Source organism: Vicugna pacos, chromosome 12 (assembly GCF_048564905.1).
Source record: "Vicugna pacos chromosome 12, VicPac4, whole genome shotgun sequence".
NCBI lineage: Eukaryota > Metazoa > Chordata > Mammalia > Artiodactyla > Camelidae > Vicugna > Vicugna pacos.
In genome coordinates this window covers 30,539,364-30,562,009 of record NC_132998.1, presented here as the reverse complement: position 1 = coordinate 30,562,009, position 22,646 = coordinate 30,539,364, and the positions used below count along the sequence as shown (strand labels likewise).

Genomic DNA, 22,646 nt, shown 5'->3' with positions numbered 1-22,646 from the left:
TGGGATACTAAAACCAACCTGTGATTAGATGCTGTGATCATTCTGATTTTACAGAATAGACTGGGGCCAGATCTACTGTCTGATGTAGAACTCAAACCCAGATCTCTCTGACTCTACTGTCCATGCTGCTCAGCAGAGCGTAAGCCCTCGAGGCTGGCCCCAGGTTCTAATCCTGGCTGTGTCACCTTGGGCAAGTTGCCTCAACCCCTGTGCTGTAGTTTCTTTATTGCAAAGTAGATACAGTACCTGTGTCATAAGGCAGCTGTGAGGTTTAAATTGGTCCCTTCATGAAAAGCATTTGTCCCAGTGTCTGTTACATACTGAGCACTCAAGTGGTAAGACCTGTGTCTTGTAAAACTCAAGTGTCGTCCCTGTGAGCCATGAGCCTTGAGTCTGCTTCTGCTGGGTCTACACCCACATGTTCTAGGATCTTCATGGTGTTTAATGAATGAACATTAATATACAGTGGGCTAGGGCTGCCTATTACATGCTTCACCATAGTCATACAGGGAGAAATTTACCCTCAAATCCTAAAATAATTACAAAAATAACAAGTGCTAGGTGCTAAAGCTTTTTTTTTCTTTTCTGGTAAGGAGAAATGGGCTGTCCTGCCAGCTAATGTGGGGCCTGTGGATCTTTTGTGGAATGTTCATCGGAGAGTATACTCAGTGTTAGAAATTATGAACTCTATATATGTATGTATATTAGGTTATAATATATAAAGTCCTAAGAGAAAATTTAGTGTTTTTCTATAAAGTTGCTTTAGGCTTATAATAAAAATAGGAAGTTGCAGTAAAATGAAGGAGGTCAAGGGTAAATCTTGTTGAGTCAAACTGTTAAAACCTCTCTTCTAGAAGGAAACGTTCGGAACCAAAGTTACTGTATATAATCTGTTAGTGGCCCATCTAAGATTTTACTGCCAAGTCATGCACACAGGGAGATCCTGGGGAGTGTCATGCGAAATATGCTTATGTGAGGCTGTCTCCAGTGTACTGTACTGACTCAAAATTATGCTCTTCCACTCTCACTCAGAGGCTCCAAAGATTCGCATCCCAAGGCACCTGAAGCAAACCTATATCCGCAGAGTTGGAGAAGCCATCAATCTGGTCATACCTTTCCAGGTAATAACTCAGGGTCGCTTATTTTCTCTTCCCAGCTCTGGAGTGTTTAAGTTGACAGGGAGGTACTCCAGCATTTAAGTTTATGATTCAGGATTTCCTCAGGGGAAGAGTAGGAAATAATGAAAGTGACTCAGAAAGTGATTTAACAACCTCCTGCTTTTTTTTTTTTTGAGTAAAAGTAGATTTATTTAGAGAGATGTACACAAGGGCCGGGTGGGGGTGCAGCTGGTGGTTAAAGTAAAGGTCAATACACACTCCGAAGACAGAGTTCCAGCCGTCTGTAAAGGCAAGGGAGAGGGTGACCGCAAGGGTTCAGTGGTAGAATTCTCACCTGCCTCGCTTTAGAAGTAGAGAAATCTGTAAAACTCTCATAGATTTTCCTTATGCATGAGATGAATTGTTTAAAGCACAGGGACTACAATGGGCCAGAGAGTAAACATCAAGGAGACGCTGAAACAAGAAGTGCTTGAAGATTCTTTCTGGTCCTATCCATCTGTAAAAGTCATCTTCCTTTAAGGCGAAGCTCTTGGCATAACATTCAGGAAAACAACATGTGCTTATTGCAACATGTGCAATTATTTCTCACAATTACCCCAAATCCGCACTAAATCCCAATAAGAGGGATAACTGAAATTGAAAATCTTGATGCTGCTAACTGAAATATGTAAACATTGTTAAATCATTGCTCTCACAAAAGAATCTGTTATTTATAAGATTAACCAGGCTTCTCATACAATAATCAGTTTTGGTCTCACACACACACATAGCACCATCACCTCCTTACTCCTTTGACTCCTTGTAGTGCTGTTCAGTAGAACTTTCTGTGATGATAGAAATGTTCTGTACATGCAATGTCCAGTATGGTAGCCAGCAGCCAAGTGTGGCTATTGAGCACTTGAAAGGTGCGGCTAGGAACTAGTGTGTCACTAGAGAAATGAATTTTTAATCTTCCTTAATTTTAATTCATTTGAGTTTGAATGGCCACATTTTATGGCTTATTATATCAGCATAGGCTTAGAACTAGAATTTAGGTCTCTGCACATGTTTGAACACACACACCCCTCCTCCACACACACAGAACTTGTTCAAACCCAGACTCCCGGGAAACCTAACCTAAGGGGACGGCTGTTCAGACCATCCTCATTGCACTTGGCACCCACACCTCAGAGGAGGCAGTTTTCTTCCACGTACACAGTGAGTGAAATCGGAATGAAAGCCAAGGAGGATGCGAGTGTGAACACAGCAGAGGAGGAAGAAGATGTTTTGACAAGGTTCTTCCCACTTCTCTCCTCCCACAGCCTCAGATAAAACCAAGAGTGGGCACAAGGCAGACATTCAGGACCCAGTCCCAGACTGGACTGGGGCTGAATCAGCCCTCTAGTTTCCATGTCATGTCAACCACTAGAGCTGATCCCAGTCCCCATATCTTGGGAGTCTGTGTCTTCAGCTTCTGTCACTGAATCTGGGAGAGAAAAGAGCATGAGAACAGGGACCTCATGGATGTAAGATCACAGGGGTTGCTCAGCCAGCAGGAAGGGGATGAGACTGGTGCATCATGTTTGTATATTTACCTAACCTCTGGAGCGCTCAAACGTTGTCTCATTTGATCCTCAGAAACACCTTGTGAGGCAGGAAGGGCAGATTTTCTCAACAGCTCCCACCCCTGCCGAGAAGGGATGAAACTGACATTCAGAGAAGTTAAGTGACTTGCCCAAAGTCACACAGCAAGTAAATGGTAATGCCCTGAGCAGAGTCTGTGTCTCCAGACACTGAGCCTAGTCTTTTCTCACTCTGTATGTTATCAGAGAACTCAATTCCACCCCTACTCCATAGCTCATTGTACATTGTACATTCAGAGGAAAAAGATATGGCACTATTTTTCCCATCTTTAACAGTATTGTTCTCGACTTCCCATGTGCACATCTGAGCACCCCCAACCATTCTTCAAGCCCTGCGGCCAGGGGCTTCATATGTGTCTCCCACATCCCTTAGCAGAACCTAGCATCAAGCCACATTGGGAGCCCATAAGAAGGCTGTGCCTGACCCAACTGAGTTAATGCTTAGTTCCTGTCTGCGGGCTGAGCCTGGGTGCTCAGGAATCCTAGGAAGTCCCTTTGTAACATAAATGGAAACTCATGTCCTTGAATGAGATTGTAATATCTCCAAGTCTGCTCTTAAAGGCTGTTAGAACAGAGAGACGATTACAGACAAGTCTGAAACGAGCAACACAGTAGAGTGGAATAATAATCATTAACATGTAGATGACATTAATAAAACACCTATGCAGCGGGCAGAAGCTTTCTAAGAACATCAGTCTTGATAACCACCCTGTTAGATTTGCACTATCATTCTCATTTTACAGATTGGGAAACTGAGGCAGAGAGTTTAAGTAACTTGCCCAAAGTCACACGGCTATAAGTGCTAGAATCAGGAACCAAATACAGATTCTAGGGCCCCAGGGCCCAGGTTCTTCACCACGAGGCTGTGTTGTGCAGGCTTTGGAGCTGAAGAGACCTGATTGGAAAATCAGCTTCCAGTGCTTAGCTGCAAGGCCTTGGGCGAGTCATGTGATGCCTTTATAAAAAAAAAAAAAAGATAATGATACTTGATGTGACGATTAAGGGAAATTGTAAATAGCACGTACATAATGTAGTGCCTTGCGTACAGAATGCAGTCAGTGGGTGATAGTGAGTATTCCGTTGCTGCTGTAACCACCCATCAGACTGCTTTCCAACCTTATAGAAGGGGTACCACTGCCCATTTTTGTAACGCCAAAAAGAAAATTGGAAACAATCTGATCCCCTCCCTGCCTCTACACTTTTTGTCTTTTTTTTTTTTAAGGGAAAACCAAGACCAGAATTAACTTGGAAGAAGGATGGTGCAGAAATTGATAAGAATCAGATAAACATTCGCAATTCTGAGACCGATACAATCGTTTTCATCAGAAAAGCAGAGAGGAGCCACTCCGGGAAATATGATCTGCAAGTCAAAGTGGAAAAATTCGTGGAAACTGCATCCATCGATATCCAGGTTGTTGGTAGGTTTGGAGGAAGGAATGAGAACATTCTGTCAATACAGTACGAGGACAAATTGTTCTTGTTGATAAGGTTGATAAAGTTGATGCTCTGTGTCAGAATTTTTGTGAGGCTGGCTCTACAGAAATTCTTTTTTTAGAATTAAAAAAAAGAAGATAAATTGGTAAGACTGGTTAGCATTTTAGAATAACTTTTCTCTGACAAAAAGACTAATCATAGGAGACTGAGGCCATATATGTTAAAGAAAATTAACATACATACTTTCTGGTGAAAACCATCTGCACTGCTTTACAACTCAGTTTTCTCTTACTCTATTTCCCAACTCTTCATTGCTAAAACCAGTTCCTGTGTTGAATTCTTGGATTGAAATAGATGGGGAGGAGATAGCTCAGTGGTAGAGTACCTACCTACCTAGCATGCACAAGGTCCTGAGTTCAGTCCCCAGTACCTCCACTAAAATAAACAAATCTAATTACCTCCCCCTCCAAAAAATAAAATGTCTTTAAAAAATTAAAATTAAAAAAATTGTAGATTCCAGCTATAGTTTAACAAGTTTCTTACTACATTTAAAGTTTGCTAATAATAAAGTTAATGGAGAATGAAGAATTTTTATGGAATGTAAGAACAGTGTACCTAAACAAAGTTAAGTACTAAAGGCTGAATTTTGGTTGGTCCTGCAGGGTTGGTTGGATACATACCTATCCAAATCGGGTTAGTCCTTCCTCCAGTCCAGAGTCAGGGAAACAGAGGGAGGATCTCTTATAAGGAGACCCTTCTAGGCTGAACTGTTGTATAATTACTGCAATGTCAAGAAATAAATTTAAGAGCAGAGTTAGGAGAAGTCTTGTCTCCAGCCATTTTTATTATTACATTTTAGCAAATATGCTAGAACTAGAGGTTCTCTCACCAAAGGAGCAGCTTTCTGTGGCGAATCTTCCCTTGGGTGAAAGTTTGCGTCCTTGAAACTAAGCCCTCTGTTCCCACTAGCTAAACCATCTTGATTTTTGTTAAGTTGAGGGGAGTATTGAGGATGCTCTGTGTGCCCTTGGGTCTGGCCTGGCCCCATGTTGATGGAAGCCCTCATAGTCATGTCTAGAAGAGCCTTGCCCTCTGAAACGCTGGGAAGGACTTTTTTCCCCCCTCTTTTGCCATGTAGTTACTTTACCAGCTAGTTAAAAGTAACTGACACATTACTCACACACAAAGTGTTCAAGAAAAAGTAACGATTATAGTATTAGTCCTAAATGTATGTGTCTGCCAGGACTGTAAAAATCTAGCAATGCCATTTACTGTTAGGGAGCAAGTGTTTGAAAAGTCAACGTGAACTTGGAAGACAAAGCAGACTTGGGCTGCAGTTGGGAGACTGGACTGGGAGAGGATGGCTGTCTGCAGGACAAATTGGTGAAAACAGGAGATAGAAAACTGATTATAGAAACTTGTCGTTGCAAATTGTAGAAAGACAGGGAGGATTATCACCATGGTTTCCCCCTGGAGCCCATGAAGACTGCTTGATAAATCTTGTGTGAAAGAGAGAAAAACATTACCAGAAAGCACTCTGGTATTTATTCTCTTCAGTCTGACATTTCATATAGAAATAATTATCATTGCATTTTAAGACCTGAAAAATCTTCAGGACAAAAAGGTGCTTGCACTGCAAAGGATAACAAATGTGAAATTTCTCTTCAAAAAAGTAAGAAATACTATGTAAATGCATCATATGATTATTGTCCTTCCTTTTACCTCTGTGCATGATGGGTTTTTTGGGGAGGGTGGGGAATGAACCTCCCAATGAAGACTTGGTTTTCTTGACTTTTGGCCTTTCTGAACATTACTACAATTTATTGGAAGGTTGTAGGTCACAGAAATTCGTGGTGTAGAAAATAAAATGAGGAAAGACTTTATTTCCACATTAATGCATTTTACTTACATAAAATGGAAACACTTGATAAATACAGATGAATCTCAGAAGGAGAGATAGCAGAGGAAACAAGTTTTTCTCCCTCCCATGCAACAGAGGACCCCACTGAGGCTGTGGGCTTCAGGGGCCCTCACCACAAGCTGGGGCTGCTGAGCCCAGTGGGCTCTGAGAGCTGAGGTCCAGCATCAGCTGACCTTTCCCATTAGGCAGGGTCGCCTTGTGGTTCATCGCCAGTAGCCTGCTCCTGGAGGGATGGTTAATGAGGTTGGGAGTTTCATTTAAACTTTCTTTCCAAAATCCTTTTCTTCCTAGGCAAATACAAGTCAAGGGTTTCCAGATAAGCTTAGCTGGAGTGCTTTCCACTCCTCTGCAGTTTTTAAGCATGCAAAAGAAATGTGGGTAGAGATGCAGGGAGGAAAGGGCATTTTAAAATATCCTCCTGGAACAAGGTCTAGATTGGGGGGAAAGTGACCTTACAGTGATACCATGAATTCATCCTACAGACCGTCCAGGTCCACCCCAAGTTGTGAAGATTGATGATGTCTGGGGAGAGAACGTTGCTCTATCATGGACACCACCAAGGGATGATGGAAACGCTGCCATTACAGGGTACACGATCCAGAAGGCTGACAAGAAGAGCATGGTAAGATCCACGTTTCTCTGGCTCAGCAGCCGCAAAATCACATTTCATCAGAAGTAAGGGGGAGGCATGAGGTCCTCTGTGGTGAGGAACCCAGGAGGGTCACGGAGGAGTGATGTGGCACCATGGAAAGGATATGGCCTTGGGAGCCACAGAGAGTTGGACTTGAATTTCCACTTAAGACCACATATATAAATGGACAGTCACTTAGCCTCTTCAATGTCCATTTCCTTCATCTGTGAAATAGGGACACTAATGTTTACTTTATTTGTTTATCAAAAGGCTAAAACAATATAAAGCAACTGATAAAACGATCAATAGAATTTCAGTAAACTCATTTATTCAACAAACATTTACTCACTCTGGATTAACTTAGATCTGCACCCATGCAACTTTTTCTCCTTGTAAAATAAATGTTAGATAACATGGACTTACGTCTCAAAAAATAAAAAAGACATGTGTTAGAAGAGAAAGATTCTGAAGGGAATGGCATAGGAAAGAGCTTAGAATGTCCAAGAAGCAACTCAGTTGGAGTATGAATTATTATTACCCGTATTTTATAGATGAGGAAACTGAGGCACAAAAGGATAGATGACTTGCTGGATATCACCGGATATTAAATGTTAAAGTCTAGGCCTTTCTGAATGAGAATCCATCCACTACACCTACCACTGCCTTACCTGTAAGTCAATGAATGAATAAATTGATGTTTGGACACAGAATGGCATGAAGCCACTTTTCATTCTCATAGGAAGAATAAAATGTCATACTGAATGATGCTGATAGGAACTGTTTAGGCATTTATATGAGTAAATTCCAGTTAAGACTTAGGTTATAAGATTACATTGGATTAATAAAAGGGAAGAAGGTTGGAAAGAGCAGTCTAAGCAACAGGAATGGAGTTCAAGCCTTGCCTTTCCGTAAACTACTCCTGGCATGTCTTTTTTTCCCCTGGGTAGATGTTCCATGACAAAATCAGATTTGGCATTTAAAGAAACGTCTTTCTGCCAAACCTGGATAGCTTGAGAGCTAGCTCAATGGATGTACTGAACATCTTGGATTTCTTTGGCAATGAGGGCTCTTCTTTGGACCTTGGTCCAGATACTGGCAGTGAATCCAGGGGTACCACATTTTCACCAGGTGACCCCCATTCTCCCATCCCCACCATACTGCCTGGCACTTGTCTTCTTAAATATCTAGTCACGTCCAGGTGAGCCAGGACTTTCCTGCTGCTTCATGTATCTGAGATCTGCTTGCTGGTGTGGGAGGATCCCCAACCCCTGTGTCTGTTGCGTTTCAACAGGGGCAGACCTACAGACCAGAAGATCTCACTCTGCCCAGTGTATTTTCCAGAAAGTCACCACACCACTGTCTCATTATGGCCACAGTTGCTGTTTTTCACTTAAAGTCCTGTTTATGTTTTCCATAAACATTGTTTTCGTTATATGTGTGGACACACTGACTTATATACTCATTTCCTATGTGTTGAGCACTGTTCTAGCTGCTGGATCAAAAAAAAAAAGAAGACAGCTCCTGCTCTTGAAGCACTTAACATCTAAGCAGACATAAAACAATGTAATAAATGTTGAAATAAAGGTTTGCAGAAAGTGCTTTGGAAATAAAGGAAGGCATGACTGCAATTGTCTGGTGTCTTAAAAAAAACCCAAACTACAGAGATGATCATGGCCCCTTAAAGTTGTGAGGAAAATCCTTTTCCTTTATGACCCTTTTGTTAGCAAATGTATTTTCTCAATTAGTGGTCCTAAATATATGGAGTACAATGTGATTTTTTACTGGTGGCACGATAAACTCTGAAGCCACTATATTTCTTGATGTGGTGAGGGAAAAGTTGAAAAAATAAGAATAATAGAGTTTTGGCTCATTTATGCATTCATTCAGGTATATGATGAACATTTATTTTGTGTATGGTACCTACTGTGTACCAGGTGCTGTGATAAGGCACTGGAGATACTAGGGGTGAGAAGAAAAGTCCATTTTTACCATCATTGTGTATACATTCCAGTGAGGGACGTAGAGAGTAAAGTAGAATAGTAAGTATATGATGTGATATAAGGTAGCAAGTGCTGTGAAGAAAACTTAGCCAGGTTAGGGTGGAAAAGTGTGACCAAAGTGGAGTAGAAGGAAGATAAACAGTGAGGGAGGAGGTAATATCTGAGCAAAGAATGGAAAGAACCTACGTTAATAATATTAGGGAAATTGAGTGATGTTAACTTATCTCTAGTAATTTAGCATCATCTATCCCTCAGAATAAATAAGTTGGCAATAAAAGTCCATAATTATACTTAGTTATATAAAAGATAAATAGGTAGGTAGATAGATGACAGACACTACAGTTACGAGGAAAATATAAAGGTAGTAGTTGACATTGTCCACAGAAATAATCAATAACCAATCTATGCTAAGAATAGAGGAGAATTTTATTCCAGCTAAACTGAGGACTGTAGCCCGGGAGAGAGCCTCTCAGATAGGTCTGAGGAACTCTTCCAAAAAAGGATAGTTTTCAGGAAAGCTTTATATTTTGCCAGAACAAAGAACCTCAGACATGTCAGGGGTACATTCCTTCAAGTTTTCAAAAAAAGACAGATCAGCACATACACAGCGAGTCAGTATGGCTTTGGCACCTGGGAAGGGAGCCTCATCCTGGAAAGGGTGCTATCATTGATGTCCCAGGAAGGGAGGCATTTCTTTGTATCTTCAACACAGGCATTCTTTACTTCTAGACAATACACCCTTCTCTTTAAATGGTTAAAGTGATATACAATATATGTTTAATAAGCCACAAAATAGGCTGTTCTAGTTAGCATAAATTTTAAGTTAAATCATGTATAAGCCAGAATGACTTCCCTGTACCACAATATGTGAAAATTTCTTCCATCAACATCGAGGGTATGTGAATCTAACGTGTAATGAAGATTAATTTACTTAGTCAAGTGTAAATCAATTGTAAAGTACTAAACAAATTAAATATACATCACTGTTACTCTGAATATAAAAATTAGTGCTTTTTTTTCTTTTAGTTAATGAAACATCCCTGTTATTTATTCTAATCAACAGGTAAAGTAGTTGTGTATTTTAAAGTGATTTTCCTCAAAGGATCATTTTTTTTTTTCCAGGAGTGGTTCACTGTCATTGAGCATTATCACCGAACTAATGCCACCATCTCCGAACTGGTCATAGGAAACGAATATTACTTTCGGGTCTTTTCTGAAAACATGTGCGGCCTCAGTGAGGATGCCACGATGACTAAAGAGAGCGCCGTGATTGCCAAGGATGGTGAGTTGGAAGTGGGCTGGACATCTGGAAACCTTGGTTTTCAGTGACAAGACGGAGGAAATGGAAAGAAAAAGAGATGTGGTAAAAGGAAATAAGGATATGATAAATACACACTTAAAATTATAGTAGGAGAAGCTGGATTCCATCCCTGCCATTTCATTTCCTCATAAACCACTGTCCTTCAAGCCCTTTCTCGTTATGTTCACATTAAAACACACGTTGAGCAAAATACTCAGACACTGAATTCTTCCCAATATTTGCTTCAGTTTCAGATGACCCCTCTGACTTTCTGTCCCATGAGTGATTGGCTGTACGTTGGTCGCCCTCAGAATGAATGCCCTGTGGCCTTCACTTGTGTTTTTTCATGGTTTTCTAAGCTCAGGGAAGTTTTAATCATGAGTAAAGCATGCCAAGAATAATATATTCTCAGGCCAATTTGTATATTTCTAATGCTTGTTTTTAAGGTAAAATCTACAAAAACCCAGTGTATGAAGACTTTGATTTCACAGAGGCACCCATGTTTACTCAGCCTTTGGTCAACACCTACGCTGTAGCTGGTTACAATGCCACCCTGAACTGCAGCGTGAGAGGAAATCCTAAGGTACCATTTTTTTTAGCACAGTAGTTAAATTAAGAATTAATCCCAAAGTCCCTCTTTTGTATTTGCCATGCCATAACTAGAAGCAGACCTTCTAACTGCTATCGGCGTCTTTTTCTGGGATACGGAGGAGGGTGCAGGGTAGTGGTCGTGAATAATTATACTATTTAAATGTATGAAAATGTTTATATTTCTTTACTGAGTAAGGGATTCTAAGGAAAAAACCAAACCACCTATTTTAAAAAGAACTGAGAGATAAGGAAACAGAAGTAATATGATGTCACCTGAAAAATTAGGTGCTAATATTGATGCATCAAGTTTTCTGTAATAGTGTAAAGCAAATGATGATACTGTAACACAAGGCAGCATACAAAATGTGCTGTGATAACGGCACAGGGTACCAGGAAGAGAGAGGTTGCATTTGGTTGAAGAGCTTTACAAAGGTTTCATGTTGTTGGCACTTGAAAAGAGCAACAAATTAATGAATGTTGCCCATAGGGCTGTCTGCCCCTGTTTGGCACTGAGGGAAAGTGCCCTAGAATTTGGAAAAATTGCAAACATCAGTATTTTTTCTGCATGTACCATAAGCAGATATCGAGAAGTCAAAAGGGGAAGCCAGGCTGAGGATTGGAGGAAACTGCTGAATCCATATTTAATTGGAGGTGATGTTGGTACTTTCCAAGTGGGAATGACCAGGAGGCAGAGAAGAGCATTGCGGAGCTTGGGAGAAAGACGAGGGCTGTGACTCTTGTTTTGGGTGACTCAAGCCTGGGGATGCTACATTCCATCCCTTGAAGTTGAAGCTCTAGACAGGAATATCATTTAGGAAAGAGAATAGCGAAGTGAAACATCAAGGACCAAGGTGTGAGCCTCAGGGAATGGTCCCATTTGAAAGGCGGGAGGAGGGTAAGGATGTGTGAAGGAGACTGAGAAGTGCTGTCTCTTGGGTCTGAGCAAGACAAAATCATATAAGAGATGGAAGAGAGTGTGGAGGGTGTGCATTTAGAGAAGGAGGAGAAGGCATCATGAAAGAGGAGTGGAGGATCTGTGGTATTAGTTGTAGTTCAGAGGTCAAGGAGAATGGAATGACTTACCCAGGCGGTTGGATCATTATTGATCTGGGATTCTCTGATTGGGGTGGATCCATCCATTGCCACTGGATGATGAAAACAGATGTCAGAAGAGAGGCTGAATGGTGAGGAGTCATAAGCAGCCCGAAAGAATTAGAAAAAAATAACAGGAAAAAGAAGTAGAGAAAATCGGGGGGGGGGGGTGACACCTTACAGGGATTCTCTGAAAACCACTGAGCAACATACACTCTCTAGGATGAGTAAACCTATGGACCTATATATCAAATTTAAACATAACTGAATCTGTTTGGGAAGATTGCCTCCGGGCTGTCCCCTGAACAAATCCAGCTTGCTTCTGCAGAACTGTTCATTTGCTTTCTTGTCAAGCATTAAGTAGAATTTGTTTTGAGAGAAACAAGTGCTCAAGTTGTTATGGATTTCTTAGATGTAGCATTTTCTTTCTAAGCCATGCTTTAAAATTCTGTCACTGGCTTTGATGGTCTATCATTAGACTAAGTACAGGTATGTTTTGACCTAATGTGCTTCAATCTTCAGCCCAAAATTACCTGGATGAAAAACAAGGTTGCTATTGTGGATGACCCAAGGTACAGGATGTTCAGCAACCAAGGGGTCTGTACTTTGGAGATTCGCAAGCCCAGCCCCTATGATGGAGGCACTTACTGCTGCAAAGCAGTCAACAACCTTGGGACAGTGGAGATTGAATGCAAACTGGAAGTGAAAGGTATGACATCCCAGATCTCATGTAGACTGAAATGAAAGGAAATAATTTAATCATTGTCCTTCCTGCAAAATCCAGATTGCTTGCCAACATTCCTGGGGTGGGGAAGGAAGAGGGGAAAGATAGGGTAGAGTAGACATTTTCACATTCTGCTTTCACTCTGATTTATTTGTGTTGCTACTTGATTATTTAAGTAGACTTACTTTTATCTCTTGCAATTCTTGTTAACTAAAGGAATATGGATTTCAATGGATTGTGGTATGTGCATAGCATAGTGACAGTGTATAAAGTCAAGGGGGTATTATGTTGGTGATGTAATCCATCTTAATAGATAAATAGAAGCCTAGTGTAAAAACTCATCTAATGAAACTACAATTAAGGAATTTACACTATTTTAAATTAGTTTACTATTTTTGTGAAACTTTCTATATATAAAGTTTGCTAATTTAGTGTTTAATATTACACATGCAGAATTTAGCATACACATATTATAACCTGTTCCTTTTAAAATCTCACGGGAGAATGTCCATTTATAGGTATGCATTTCATTTATACTAGTTTTCAGAGGTGTTACAACTAATGTAAACCAAGAAAACACAAAGATTTATGTGGTAGAAAAGTCTCAGTATAATTGTCATCTTAATCAATTTTCATATTAATTGAGTGTAATTTTTATACTGAAGTGTTTTTTTTTTTTGAGCAAAAAAACCTACTTTGGGACACCATGAAAACTCCTACAGCTGAGTCACTGTTATGAGCTAATAGGTTACATGACCCTAATGTCTTTTCTCTCATTCTTACTGTATTATATTGCCAACTTGTGATAACCAAAATCCTTATTTTTCCTACCTCTCTATAATGAAGAAATTATAATCTAAAATGAGAAAGATACCTTTGTATCTGTTTTAGAAAAAACACAGTAAATGCTTAGGGTATTTCTGTAAAAACAACAACAACAATAAAAGAGATTTTCAGTCCTAACTCTAGTGTAAATATAGTAGAGAAACTTCTTGAAAATTTTTTTCCTTCTATAACTTTAAAAACCCAGTATTGTTTCTTTTATGATTTTTTTCATCCTCAGATAGTATAGTATAGTAGATTCATGATTGATAGGAAAATTTTTTTTTCATTTTTTGCCTCTCAAATATAAAGCATTTAACATTCTTAGAAAATTTCAAACCTTACTATTATGCCTATAGTAAGAACTCTTCTGAGTTCCAAGTTACGTTGGTACTTGTTTCAACATTTAAAATAAAATACAAAAAACGAAAACCCAGTACCACTTCTGTGTGCTTTGAAAATAACTGAATGTTGCCAATGATAGAAAATAATGATTTCATAAATGGTTCAATATTTGGGGCCCTCCATGTAAGTGAATAATGTTATGTATATTAGTGATATATTCTTTATAGTAATTGTATAGTAAATTGTATAGTAACTGAATTCAATAACATAAATAACATACTCTGGTACATAAGTTCATGAGTTATCAACTGAAATATTGGTATGAGCTTTTGGTTCCAAAAGTAAAGCCAAGATTGTTTATCATCAGATTGTTATCTGAAAATAGGTGACTTGAATCAAGTTAAGCTGTGAAAAAAAAAAAAAAGGTAAGACTGTCAACCAAGAATAAATAAATACTGGTGCAAATATTCTAATTCTGCAGTGATATATCAAGGAGTAAATACCCCTGGACAACCAGTCTTCCTGGAGGGGCAGCAACAGGTTTAAAAAGTTCATATCCCACTGGATATTTCTTCTTTCTGTTCCATTCCTCTTACATGAAATCGCACTTTGCATGTAAAGCTTGTCTTTCTCATTTGCTTTTAATTGTATTTCTTAGCAGCTCATGGCATACAGTGGTTATGCCATGAACAAGGAAGGCCAAATTATTCAAGGATACTAGGTCACATAGGAACTAAGTTTCGTGAGAAAACTAAGTACCGTACCACAGGTCCCCATAAATAAAACCAGAAACTCGTATTTGAAGATGACCTCATTTTAGATATGACTATCAAAATTTGAGAATCAATGGTATTTCTTTGGTATCTTCATTTTCAAGTGTAGAGAGAGATGTTCTTCCTTTAAGTTAGTCTCAGTGTAGGTTTATTAGACTCATGTTGAAATTCAGAAAACTGAACATTTTTAAATTGTGAAGTTATAGAAAAAGTGTTCTGGGCATTTTTGATGGGGAGATGACCCAACTAAAAACATTTGAAATATTTGGCTCTAATATTTGGAAACTTTCATATTTAAGATTTTCCAATGAAAAATTCACTAGTAGACTATCTATAACCCATATATCTGTTGAATATTTTTGGTATTTTCATGGGACCAAGATTATTTCATATATTCATGCACTTACAAGACAATTCTGGGCCCCATAACTAAATATATTGAGTGATGACTGAGTCTTACAGTCTATGTATGATTCACCCCCATCTGGAAGAGTGAATTTAGAAGGTCTTTGGGGTTGGGTTGACAACCTGATGTGAATGCTAATGACATAGACTTATGCCCAAGTTTATAGTATTTGCCCTCTGAATTCCCAGAGATAATGTCAGCTTTCAAAAGAGGAAAGAATTAGGACTCTTTCTCTATAGTTTTTAGGGTATCTGTAGAGTCACTTTCTAGCCTGTTTAAGCCTTGTGTTTATTTAGGTCAGTCATATACTGTCAGTTTAGAATATAATATTATAGAATATGCCGGTCTAATTTTTATATCCACTTGATAATTTTGCCTTTTAGAATTTCAACATATATATATGTATACTAATGCTTTGTCTATTGTCCATGTTTTTCTTTTGTTGAAAAACAAAATATATATATGTTGTAGGATTTGTTTTTTTTTTTTCAGCTAATGGTTTGGAAGCTCTTACCATAATTATTCACTGTAGAGTCCAATGGGCTCTGCCACCTGTTCAGGCAAAGTGGTTGTGCATATTAATAAATGTTTTACCAATTAATGATCCTTTTGAAGTGACTGGATCCCTTCCCTTCCTTCCATGCGCTTCATTTTCCTGTATTTTTCACCTGACTAAGGATTAATGAAATCACCTCATCATAATCATGACCATAATTTCATCCAGCAAGTACTCCTTTTGGTCTTAGCACTTCATTAATGCTTACAACGTCTCTCTCTCTCTTTCTCTCTCTTTTCCTTAGTTGTAGCACAGTAAGGATTTTTGAATGTGTATTATCATCTAAGGTAAGCTTTCATATGGTTTTGGCATATGAAGCTTATGACTGTCATAAGCCATACAAAGCCTGTGGAGTATGGCATGATTTTCATTATGTAATCCAATGAAAATAGACTCTTTAAGATCTCTAACGTGGTAGTTCTAATGTGTATTTCAGCATCTTGCACTAACAGCTAGTACTTACTCATCACAACAAGCTCCTGTTGACATGAAGCAAGTTGTTGAATGCAGTAGAGCATGAACGAAATCATTTAATGTAGATGAAAATGAGTGGTACTCAAGCATTCTGAACGCTTTGCATCAAGGAATGGACATGTACATACGTGGCATCATTTCTACCAATATGTGACTTGAATTTTTTTTTTAAAAAAGGAGAATGACTTTCTCAAATTTGCATTAAAGAAATTTTAAGAATGTTCAAATGGCATGCTGTTTTTGTCTGGACGTGAATTTATTAGCAAGTAGTGAAACACTTCTCTAAAGGACCATGAATTTTTCTGGTTTCATGGGTTCTCTTGTGAAGGGTACTTTTATTTTTTAAATATAACTCAGAACCACAGAAGGTAAGTATAAAATGTTAGTAGGTGTTTTTCTTACCTTGGACAGGTTTTACTATTTTTTTTCCTTTAAAAAATTTTTTATTGATGTATATTGATGTACAATATTATATAAGTTTCAGGAGTACAACATAGTGATTCCGAGTTTTTAAAGGTTATACTCCATTTGTAGTTATTATAAAACAGACTTTACTATTTTTAACAAAATATTTTCAATTTTTGCACGTTTGACAAAGTTCAAGGAGTAGTCCCTTTTTGTTTTTCTTTTCCGGTGTCCTTGCATCGGAACTCTTTGAACTTAATTAAAAAGAACATTAACAAAGGAAACAGTGCTTCTGCTGATTCATAACATGATTTGCATTGGTTCGGCCATTCAGTCAGAACACTTAAATTGTCTATAGAAGAACCTCAGAATCTCTCAAAGAGCAATAAATACTTTCCCACCAGTTAGGAATTTAAACTAAGACTGAGTAACAGTGGGGAACAAAGAAAGGCTATGGGTCTGCGGGGAACATGTTTTTCCTTCTAGATGCCAAGTGCTTTAGATTCAAATGTACTAAACCCGGGAGATTTCCAAGTAGAGACTGAATGAATCTTTGTAACTAACTGGAACATAATTAGTCACATTTCCAGGCAGCTAGTCAAGAAGTATTATTTCAGGGATTTTTCACGTGTAGACGGTTTTGACTTTGCTTTTTCCTTCTCATCCTTTCTAGGTGGTCTTTCCTTCTGCAGGCTCCTCTTGCAAGGTGTGCCTCCTAACATAATTGATTCGTATTTGCGAGACTTGCAATCAAGCAATCCCGAGGAATAAGGGCCCAGGCACTGCCTCTGCACTCTACTGCTTTGAAATCTGGTTGCCATGAGAAAGCATTTTCTGTGTTTCCACCAGGCTCCCAAGTGTGATCGCTTTCTTTCCTCCTAATGTTGAAGAAAAAAAAATGTTTGCACGGATTGCTTAATTAAAAATTGCAAACAAAATCTCATTTGAAGTTAGCTTTTTGATCATTGTTGTCTGTGCTTGGTCACTGTGTTTCCCTAGAAAAGCAAGCTAGAGAATAAGCAAAAATAGTTACTTTATTTTAAAATAATAGGCTCTAAATGCTTTTTCCCCCCAGAGTAAAGAAACAGTACAATACACCATAATGGAATCTTGAAAATCCATCTTTCTTTTGATCTAAGAGATTTTTTTCGAAGCAAAAAAGAGTTGTTTATTGCACACAACCTGGCTTAACACCAGTGGACCTGTGTGTGCCCTTTTCCCAATTTAATTCACTGCAAGACTTTTTAAAAGTCTTTCAGACAAGTTTTCTCAACAGAAGGGAAAATGTATTCTACAAATGGTGCAATAAATCTGAAGTGTTTATGATGAAATGACAGTATTTGTTTATGTGTTTGGGGTTACATGATCAGGCAGAGAACTGAGGACAAAGGCTGGGAGCCAGGATGCTACCAAAGTCAGGCCTGACCCAAATCATGTCTGTGGCACAGCATGCTGGCCAAGTCTACCAGACTTCCTGCCAAAACAGCTAGTCACAGTAATGGAGAGTGGTTGTAGACTCCAGAGCAGTTACAGATTTAGAGTTTGTTGATGGCATCCATTCAGATTGATGGAAAATCTAGAAGCTGAGAAACATTTGTACAAGCCTGTAATCTTTTCAGCAACATCCTTCACTCTTTCTGTTGTTACAGAGAAAGTTTCAGTTCAGGGAGTGGAGTAGCTGTGTGAGTAGGGTACCACATTATCATTGCTTTCTCTCTTACCTTCCTCCCTTTCATTCTTTTGGTGTTTTGTTGTTCTAGGAGCTAAATACATTGTGACCTATAAGTAGACTACAGCGTCCTGGGACAGCATTTTAAAATATCTGCTCTGTTTCCTTTCCAGATTAAAGCTGGGAAGATGTGATGGTGGTCAGGCACCTGGGTTGATGTGGGGCTCATGAAGGGAAGGAGTGGATGATGCAGGTAGTCGCGGTACTTTGGGGACCAACAAGGGAAAACTCGAGGTCTTGTTCAAAGTCTGGTGTATGTGTTACTATCAATGTATATAGATCACACTAAGATGGAGTACAGGACATGCCACATGATTTTACTTTTCTAAATCAAATTAAATATAACTCTGAGCTCCCCACCAGCCAGGGAGACTGAGAAATTCTCTGTCCTGCTTCGGGGTCCTACCTCAGGCTCTGGATCAACCAGAATCTTTCCTGGTGCCTAGAAAATGGAGAGAAGGAAAGGCCTCTGGTTTTCAGGCTACACTGGTGACTGCAGAGAGGCCCGTGGTCCAAGCCAGTGTAGTCCAGCCAAAGACAGGTAACTCTGAAGCTTCCTTGGCAAGCGTGGACCTGGAGTCTTCCAACCTCCAAGGCCAGAGCATGGCTGTTTACATGCTACTTTTAAAGATGTTTTTGTGGGAAGACTGGACAGTTCTACCACTTACTATTAGCCTTGGACTTGGGCAAGAGGGACCACTACACTCTGGCCCTCCTCCAACCATTATCTCCCTCCGCAAGGCAGGGAGGCCATGGAGCTCAGGGGATGTGCCCACTTAGAACCCTTACCACAGAGTTCCCTCTACAGGAAGGGGGCTTCCTGTAGACTATACCCAAGTCTACTTTTAGGGACCCGTGGGCCTTCTCCCTGGGTCCAAACCCCCAAGGAAGAATCATGTGACCAGTATATACACCCTGAAGCCCAACAGGTGGCTTAGAGGCACCTGTTTGCAGTTAGGGGGATGTAACTAGAGCTTGTGCAAGAGGCGGGGCATCCACACACATGCACCTGAGGCCCCTCATGGTTTGGGGCAAGAGGGAGCAGGGTGGGAAGCACAGGGAGACCCAGGACTGGCAGTGAGCCACAATATTCTGGCAAGTATCTCTGAAGAATCTGGTAATTCTGTATTCAAATCTGGCCTTCCATGTCCTTATGAAGGTATCCCCATAAAAATTCGAGGATGCAACTATTTTATTAACCTTCTGTTAGCTTGGTTTATAACTTCTAAATGTCTATGTATATAAGCCATGAAAGTGAGGGGTCATCAGCCCCCAACCACCTCTGTTCCCATCCTCCACCATCTAACATTGCTCTCACCACTCCATCACCGCTTCCTTCTCCCTGCTCACCAAACTCCAGGCCTGACCCTCCATCTGCTTCCTCACTTAATTCCTTTCAATGGAATTCTAGAAATACAAATTTAGCCTCTTTTTCCTAGGAGAGGAGAGTAAGGAAGAAGAAAACAAGATAGTCCTCTTCCCAACTCTCCCTATAACATTACTTGATTCTAAATTGAACTCTACATTTGTTTTATTTCCTTATTTTAGCTGGGTCACTAATTACCATCCTTGTACCAAAGATTCAGCTGATTGGTATGGGTAGGTATTTATAAAATCCTTTGTAATTAAACTTTGATAACTTAGAATGGACTGGAGAAACAAACCCACTAATGGAATGACTAGTTCTCCTGATGCTAAGGGCTGTCACCACCCTCTTAAATTCAGTTGATGATCTCTGTCTGTCCCCAGACGCCCTGGCTTACACAACCTCTGGCCTAGCTGAATATTTTTCTTCTATCTGGAGTAGATTACAGGGACAGAATTCCAGGGAGGTAGCAAGGCAGTTAAGCACTCCCCAAGGGGTCACTCAGTGTGACTTGGGGCACTGGCTGACTCACATCTTTAAAGGCAAAAACCTTGCACTCAAGTGCATAATTGACCATAACTTCTTTTTCTTCCAAGAAATAGCTTTAGAGAGACTCTTTCTGTTCTTTGTAGATAAACACACAGGCAAGAGATTCCCGCCTTCCAGTATTCTACTCTTACCTTCATCCTAGTCTTGGAGACCAAGAAAACATCTTTAAGATGTCATACACCAATTTAAGAATCTTGGCTCAAAATTTTTTTTAGGTTAATGAAAAAAAAGAAAAAAATAATTATCCAGACTTTGTAAGGCACCCTCTTGGACAACTGGGACAAAGAGTAATTGGAAGGGAGCCATGTTTCAAAATAAATCAAAGTCGACTTGAAGTCATGTGGTCATTTGGAAAGTTCCAGGCAGTAGAGAGCCAAATAATGTGTCCCCTGCAGGCTATGGGATGAATTCCCATTAGGCTGGTCATCCACTGGGGGTCACTGTAATTTAGTTCGCATTCCTGCGCTAGGAGGTACCACTATGTGGGAGGCAAGTGGGGTAATGGTGGAGGTTGCCAAGAAGGGCAGAACCTCTCTATGTAGGGTTATTTTTATGTACTTCTTGATAGTTCATGGTTAAGGCTCAAGAAACTAGCAGTAGAAGCAAGACTTCAATTAGTGAGACAAGTTGTTCCTTGGGTCTTTTCATGATTATCAAGTCCTCATAGTGGCCAGTATGGACTCTGACCCAAAGTCTGCCTTTAGTAACTCCACTCCCTGAGGAAGTTAAGCAAGAGTGATGGACCAACTGGGAGGGTGTGGCAAGAAAGGGCTCAGTGAAGGCCAAGACCAAGGATCACCTCAAGTAGGAAGGAGGAAAGGAGGAAAACACATTATTATTTGGACAGAGGGAAGGGCAGTTAAGAGCAGCGAGATGAAGCTAGAAACAATGTCACTGGGCAAGGAACTAAAGAAAGAGGAAATGGCAATGAGAAAAGTCAATAATAGAAGGGAAAGAGCACCTGCTTCTGTGCTTCACAGGCATTATCTCAGTCACAGGCTCCTCACCCTGTCCACCTCCGCTGCATCCCCTTTGGCAGAAGAAAGGAAAACCTGGCACAGGGTGTGAAAGCACAGCCTTAAACCACTGCCACAACCCCTCATATACGTATTCATTAAAGTTTATCCACATGTTCTTCTCCAGGATATGTGAGTTATTTAATAGAAAAACAATTTTTTCTTCCCAGATCTTCAAAGGGATGTTGTTTCAGGTATATTGTCAGGGAGTGAAAGATATCCCAGTCTGGGAAGCCCAGCATGATGTCAGAAAAGTCTCATCAACAATGAACAGCCAACACCCTCACTGAGGACCAACAAGCAGATCTCAATTCCACTATAGATAGTATTACATAATCAGTTTATATGTATACATATATTAAAAAATAGAAAATTTTAGTATCTGTCTATCTATCCATCCATCCCTTCTTTGCCTGGAAAGAACAGGCTTAAGCAACATTAAGTGAGTCAACTTGGTCTTTCTCATCCTTTAATTGTGCTCAGCTGTGTCTCTCCTCAATCTGTCTCATCCAACTTCCACCTGGGGCTCATGAGACCTGCTCAGAGCCATGCCTCCACCCAAACCTCCTAAGACTGAATCTGCTTCAGCCCCTTTGCTCAAAATGTGGCCAATTCCCTGCAGCATCGGCATCACCTGGGAGCTTGTTAGGACTGAAACTCTCCCCTCCGCTCTCATGCTCCAGATCTGCTAACTCGAAACCTGCATTTTAACAGGATCTTCAGATGATTCGCGTTGCAGGCTCGTCTGTGTTGGAGAGGTACGGCTCCCACCCTCTTTGTCTCTAGTTCCTGGCATGACTATTTATTTGGAGTCATTCTCTTTCAGCTGTCTCAGAGGAAAAGATACTCCGATTGAAGTATCCCTTCTAAAGTATTCCTGATAGTGACCTAACCGAACGTGGAAATGTGACCTACCCTGCTCATCCCAAACCCCAACCCAAAGACAGGAGTAATTCATTGTGGGACTTGAGACATGCCAGATTGCCCTAGAAGGAATTTTTCAGGAAAGAGATTCCTTCTAATGCTCCTCAAATTGTACCATGGAAAACATTGTAAAGCAGTAGGATGAGAACTCAGAAAAGAATAATAGAAAATCGTTAAAGGATATAAATAGGACAGACTGCTAAGAACTGTGTCTCTGAGGGAAATCAGTTTCCTTAACCCTAAACTGATTTCGCAACTTCAGATAAAAAGCACAATTACAACATCTCAGGGATACTATTGTGAAATTTGGTTTTCTGATCTTGTCCCGGAAATTAGGCATTTTTAGAGAGGAGAGCAAAGGTTTTCATAAATCTCTTATTGAACAGTGCATGTCTGCTTTTATGTGAGAGAGAAATAAACTTCTATTTTGTTTATGTCACCATGTTTGGGGGGTTTTGTTGTAGGTATCTGAACATAAATCCAACTTACTGTTTTTCTATTTCTCATGGATTTTTAGGAATTCTTTATATAATCTGGGTACTATTCAATATGGATTTTTACTGGGGGGAAGTTATAGACCAGTGGTAGAGCGCATGCTTAGCATTCATGAGATCCTGGGTTCAATCCCCAGTACCTCCATTAAATAAACAAATAAACAAATCTAATTACCTCCTGCCGCCCCCAAATTTTTTTTAAATATGAATTTTACTTGAGAGAAATACCGTTTCCCAGTTTATGGCTTGCCCTTCCATTCTCTTTATTTATTTTTGCTGTATATTAGAAATTATCTGTAATATAGTTCAATTTATTAATCTGGAAAAGGATTTTTCTTTGGATTATTCATGGCC

The 22,646-nt window shown here is 39.8% G+C and overlaps 1 protein-coding gene across 7 annotated transcripts in view; it reads left to right on the top strand.

The window, feature by feature from the left end:
- Positions 1 to 17,157, top strand: part of MYBPC1 (myosin binding protein C1) — a 124,702-nt gene extending 107,545 nt beyond the window's left edge. For all 7 annotated transcript variants that reach the window (XM_072973116.1, XM_072973117.1, XM_072973115.1 and 4 more), the window contains 7 exons: positions 1,033 to 1,121; positions 3,963 to 4,158; positions 6,578 to 6,717; positions 9,849 to 10,008; positions 10,473 to 10,609; positions 12,232 to 12,418; positions 16,888 to 17,157. In XM_072973116.1, the coding sequence (XP_072829217.1) occupies positions 1,033 to 1,121; positions 3,963 to 4,158; positions 6,578 to 6,717; positions 9,849 to 10,008; positions 10,473 to 10,609; positions 12,232 to 12,418; positions 16,888 to 16,985 (1,007 nt within the window). In that variant the 3' untranslated portion in view covers positions 16,986 to 17,157. The remainder of the gene's footprint in view (positions 1 to 1,032; positions 1,122 to 3,962; positions 4,159 to 6,577; positions 6,718 to 9,848; positions 10,009 to 10,472; positions 10,610 to 12,231; positions 12,419 to 16,887) is intronic.
- Positions 17,158 to 22,646: the final 5,489 nt, after the last annotated feature.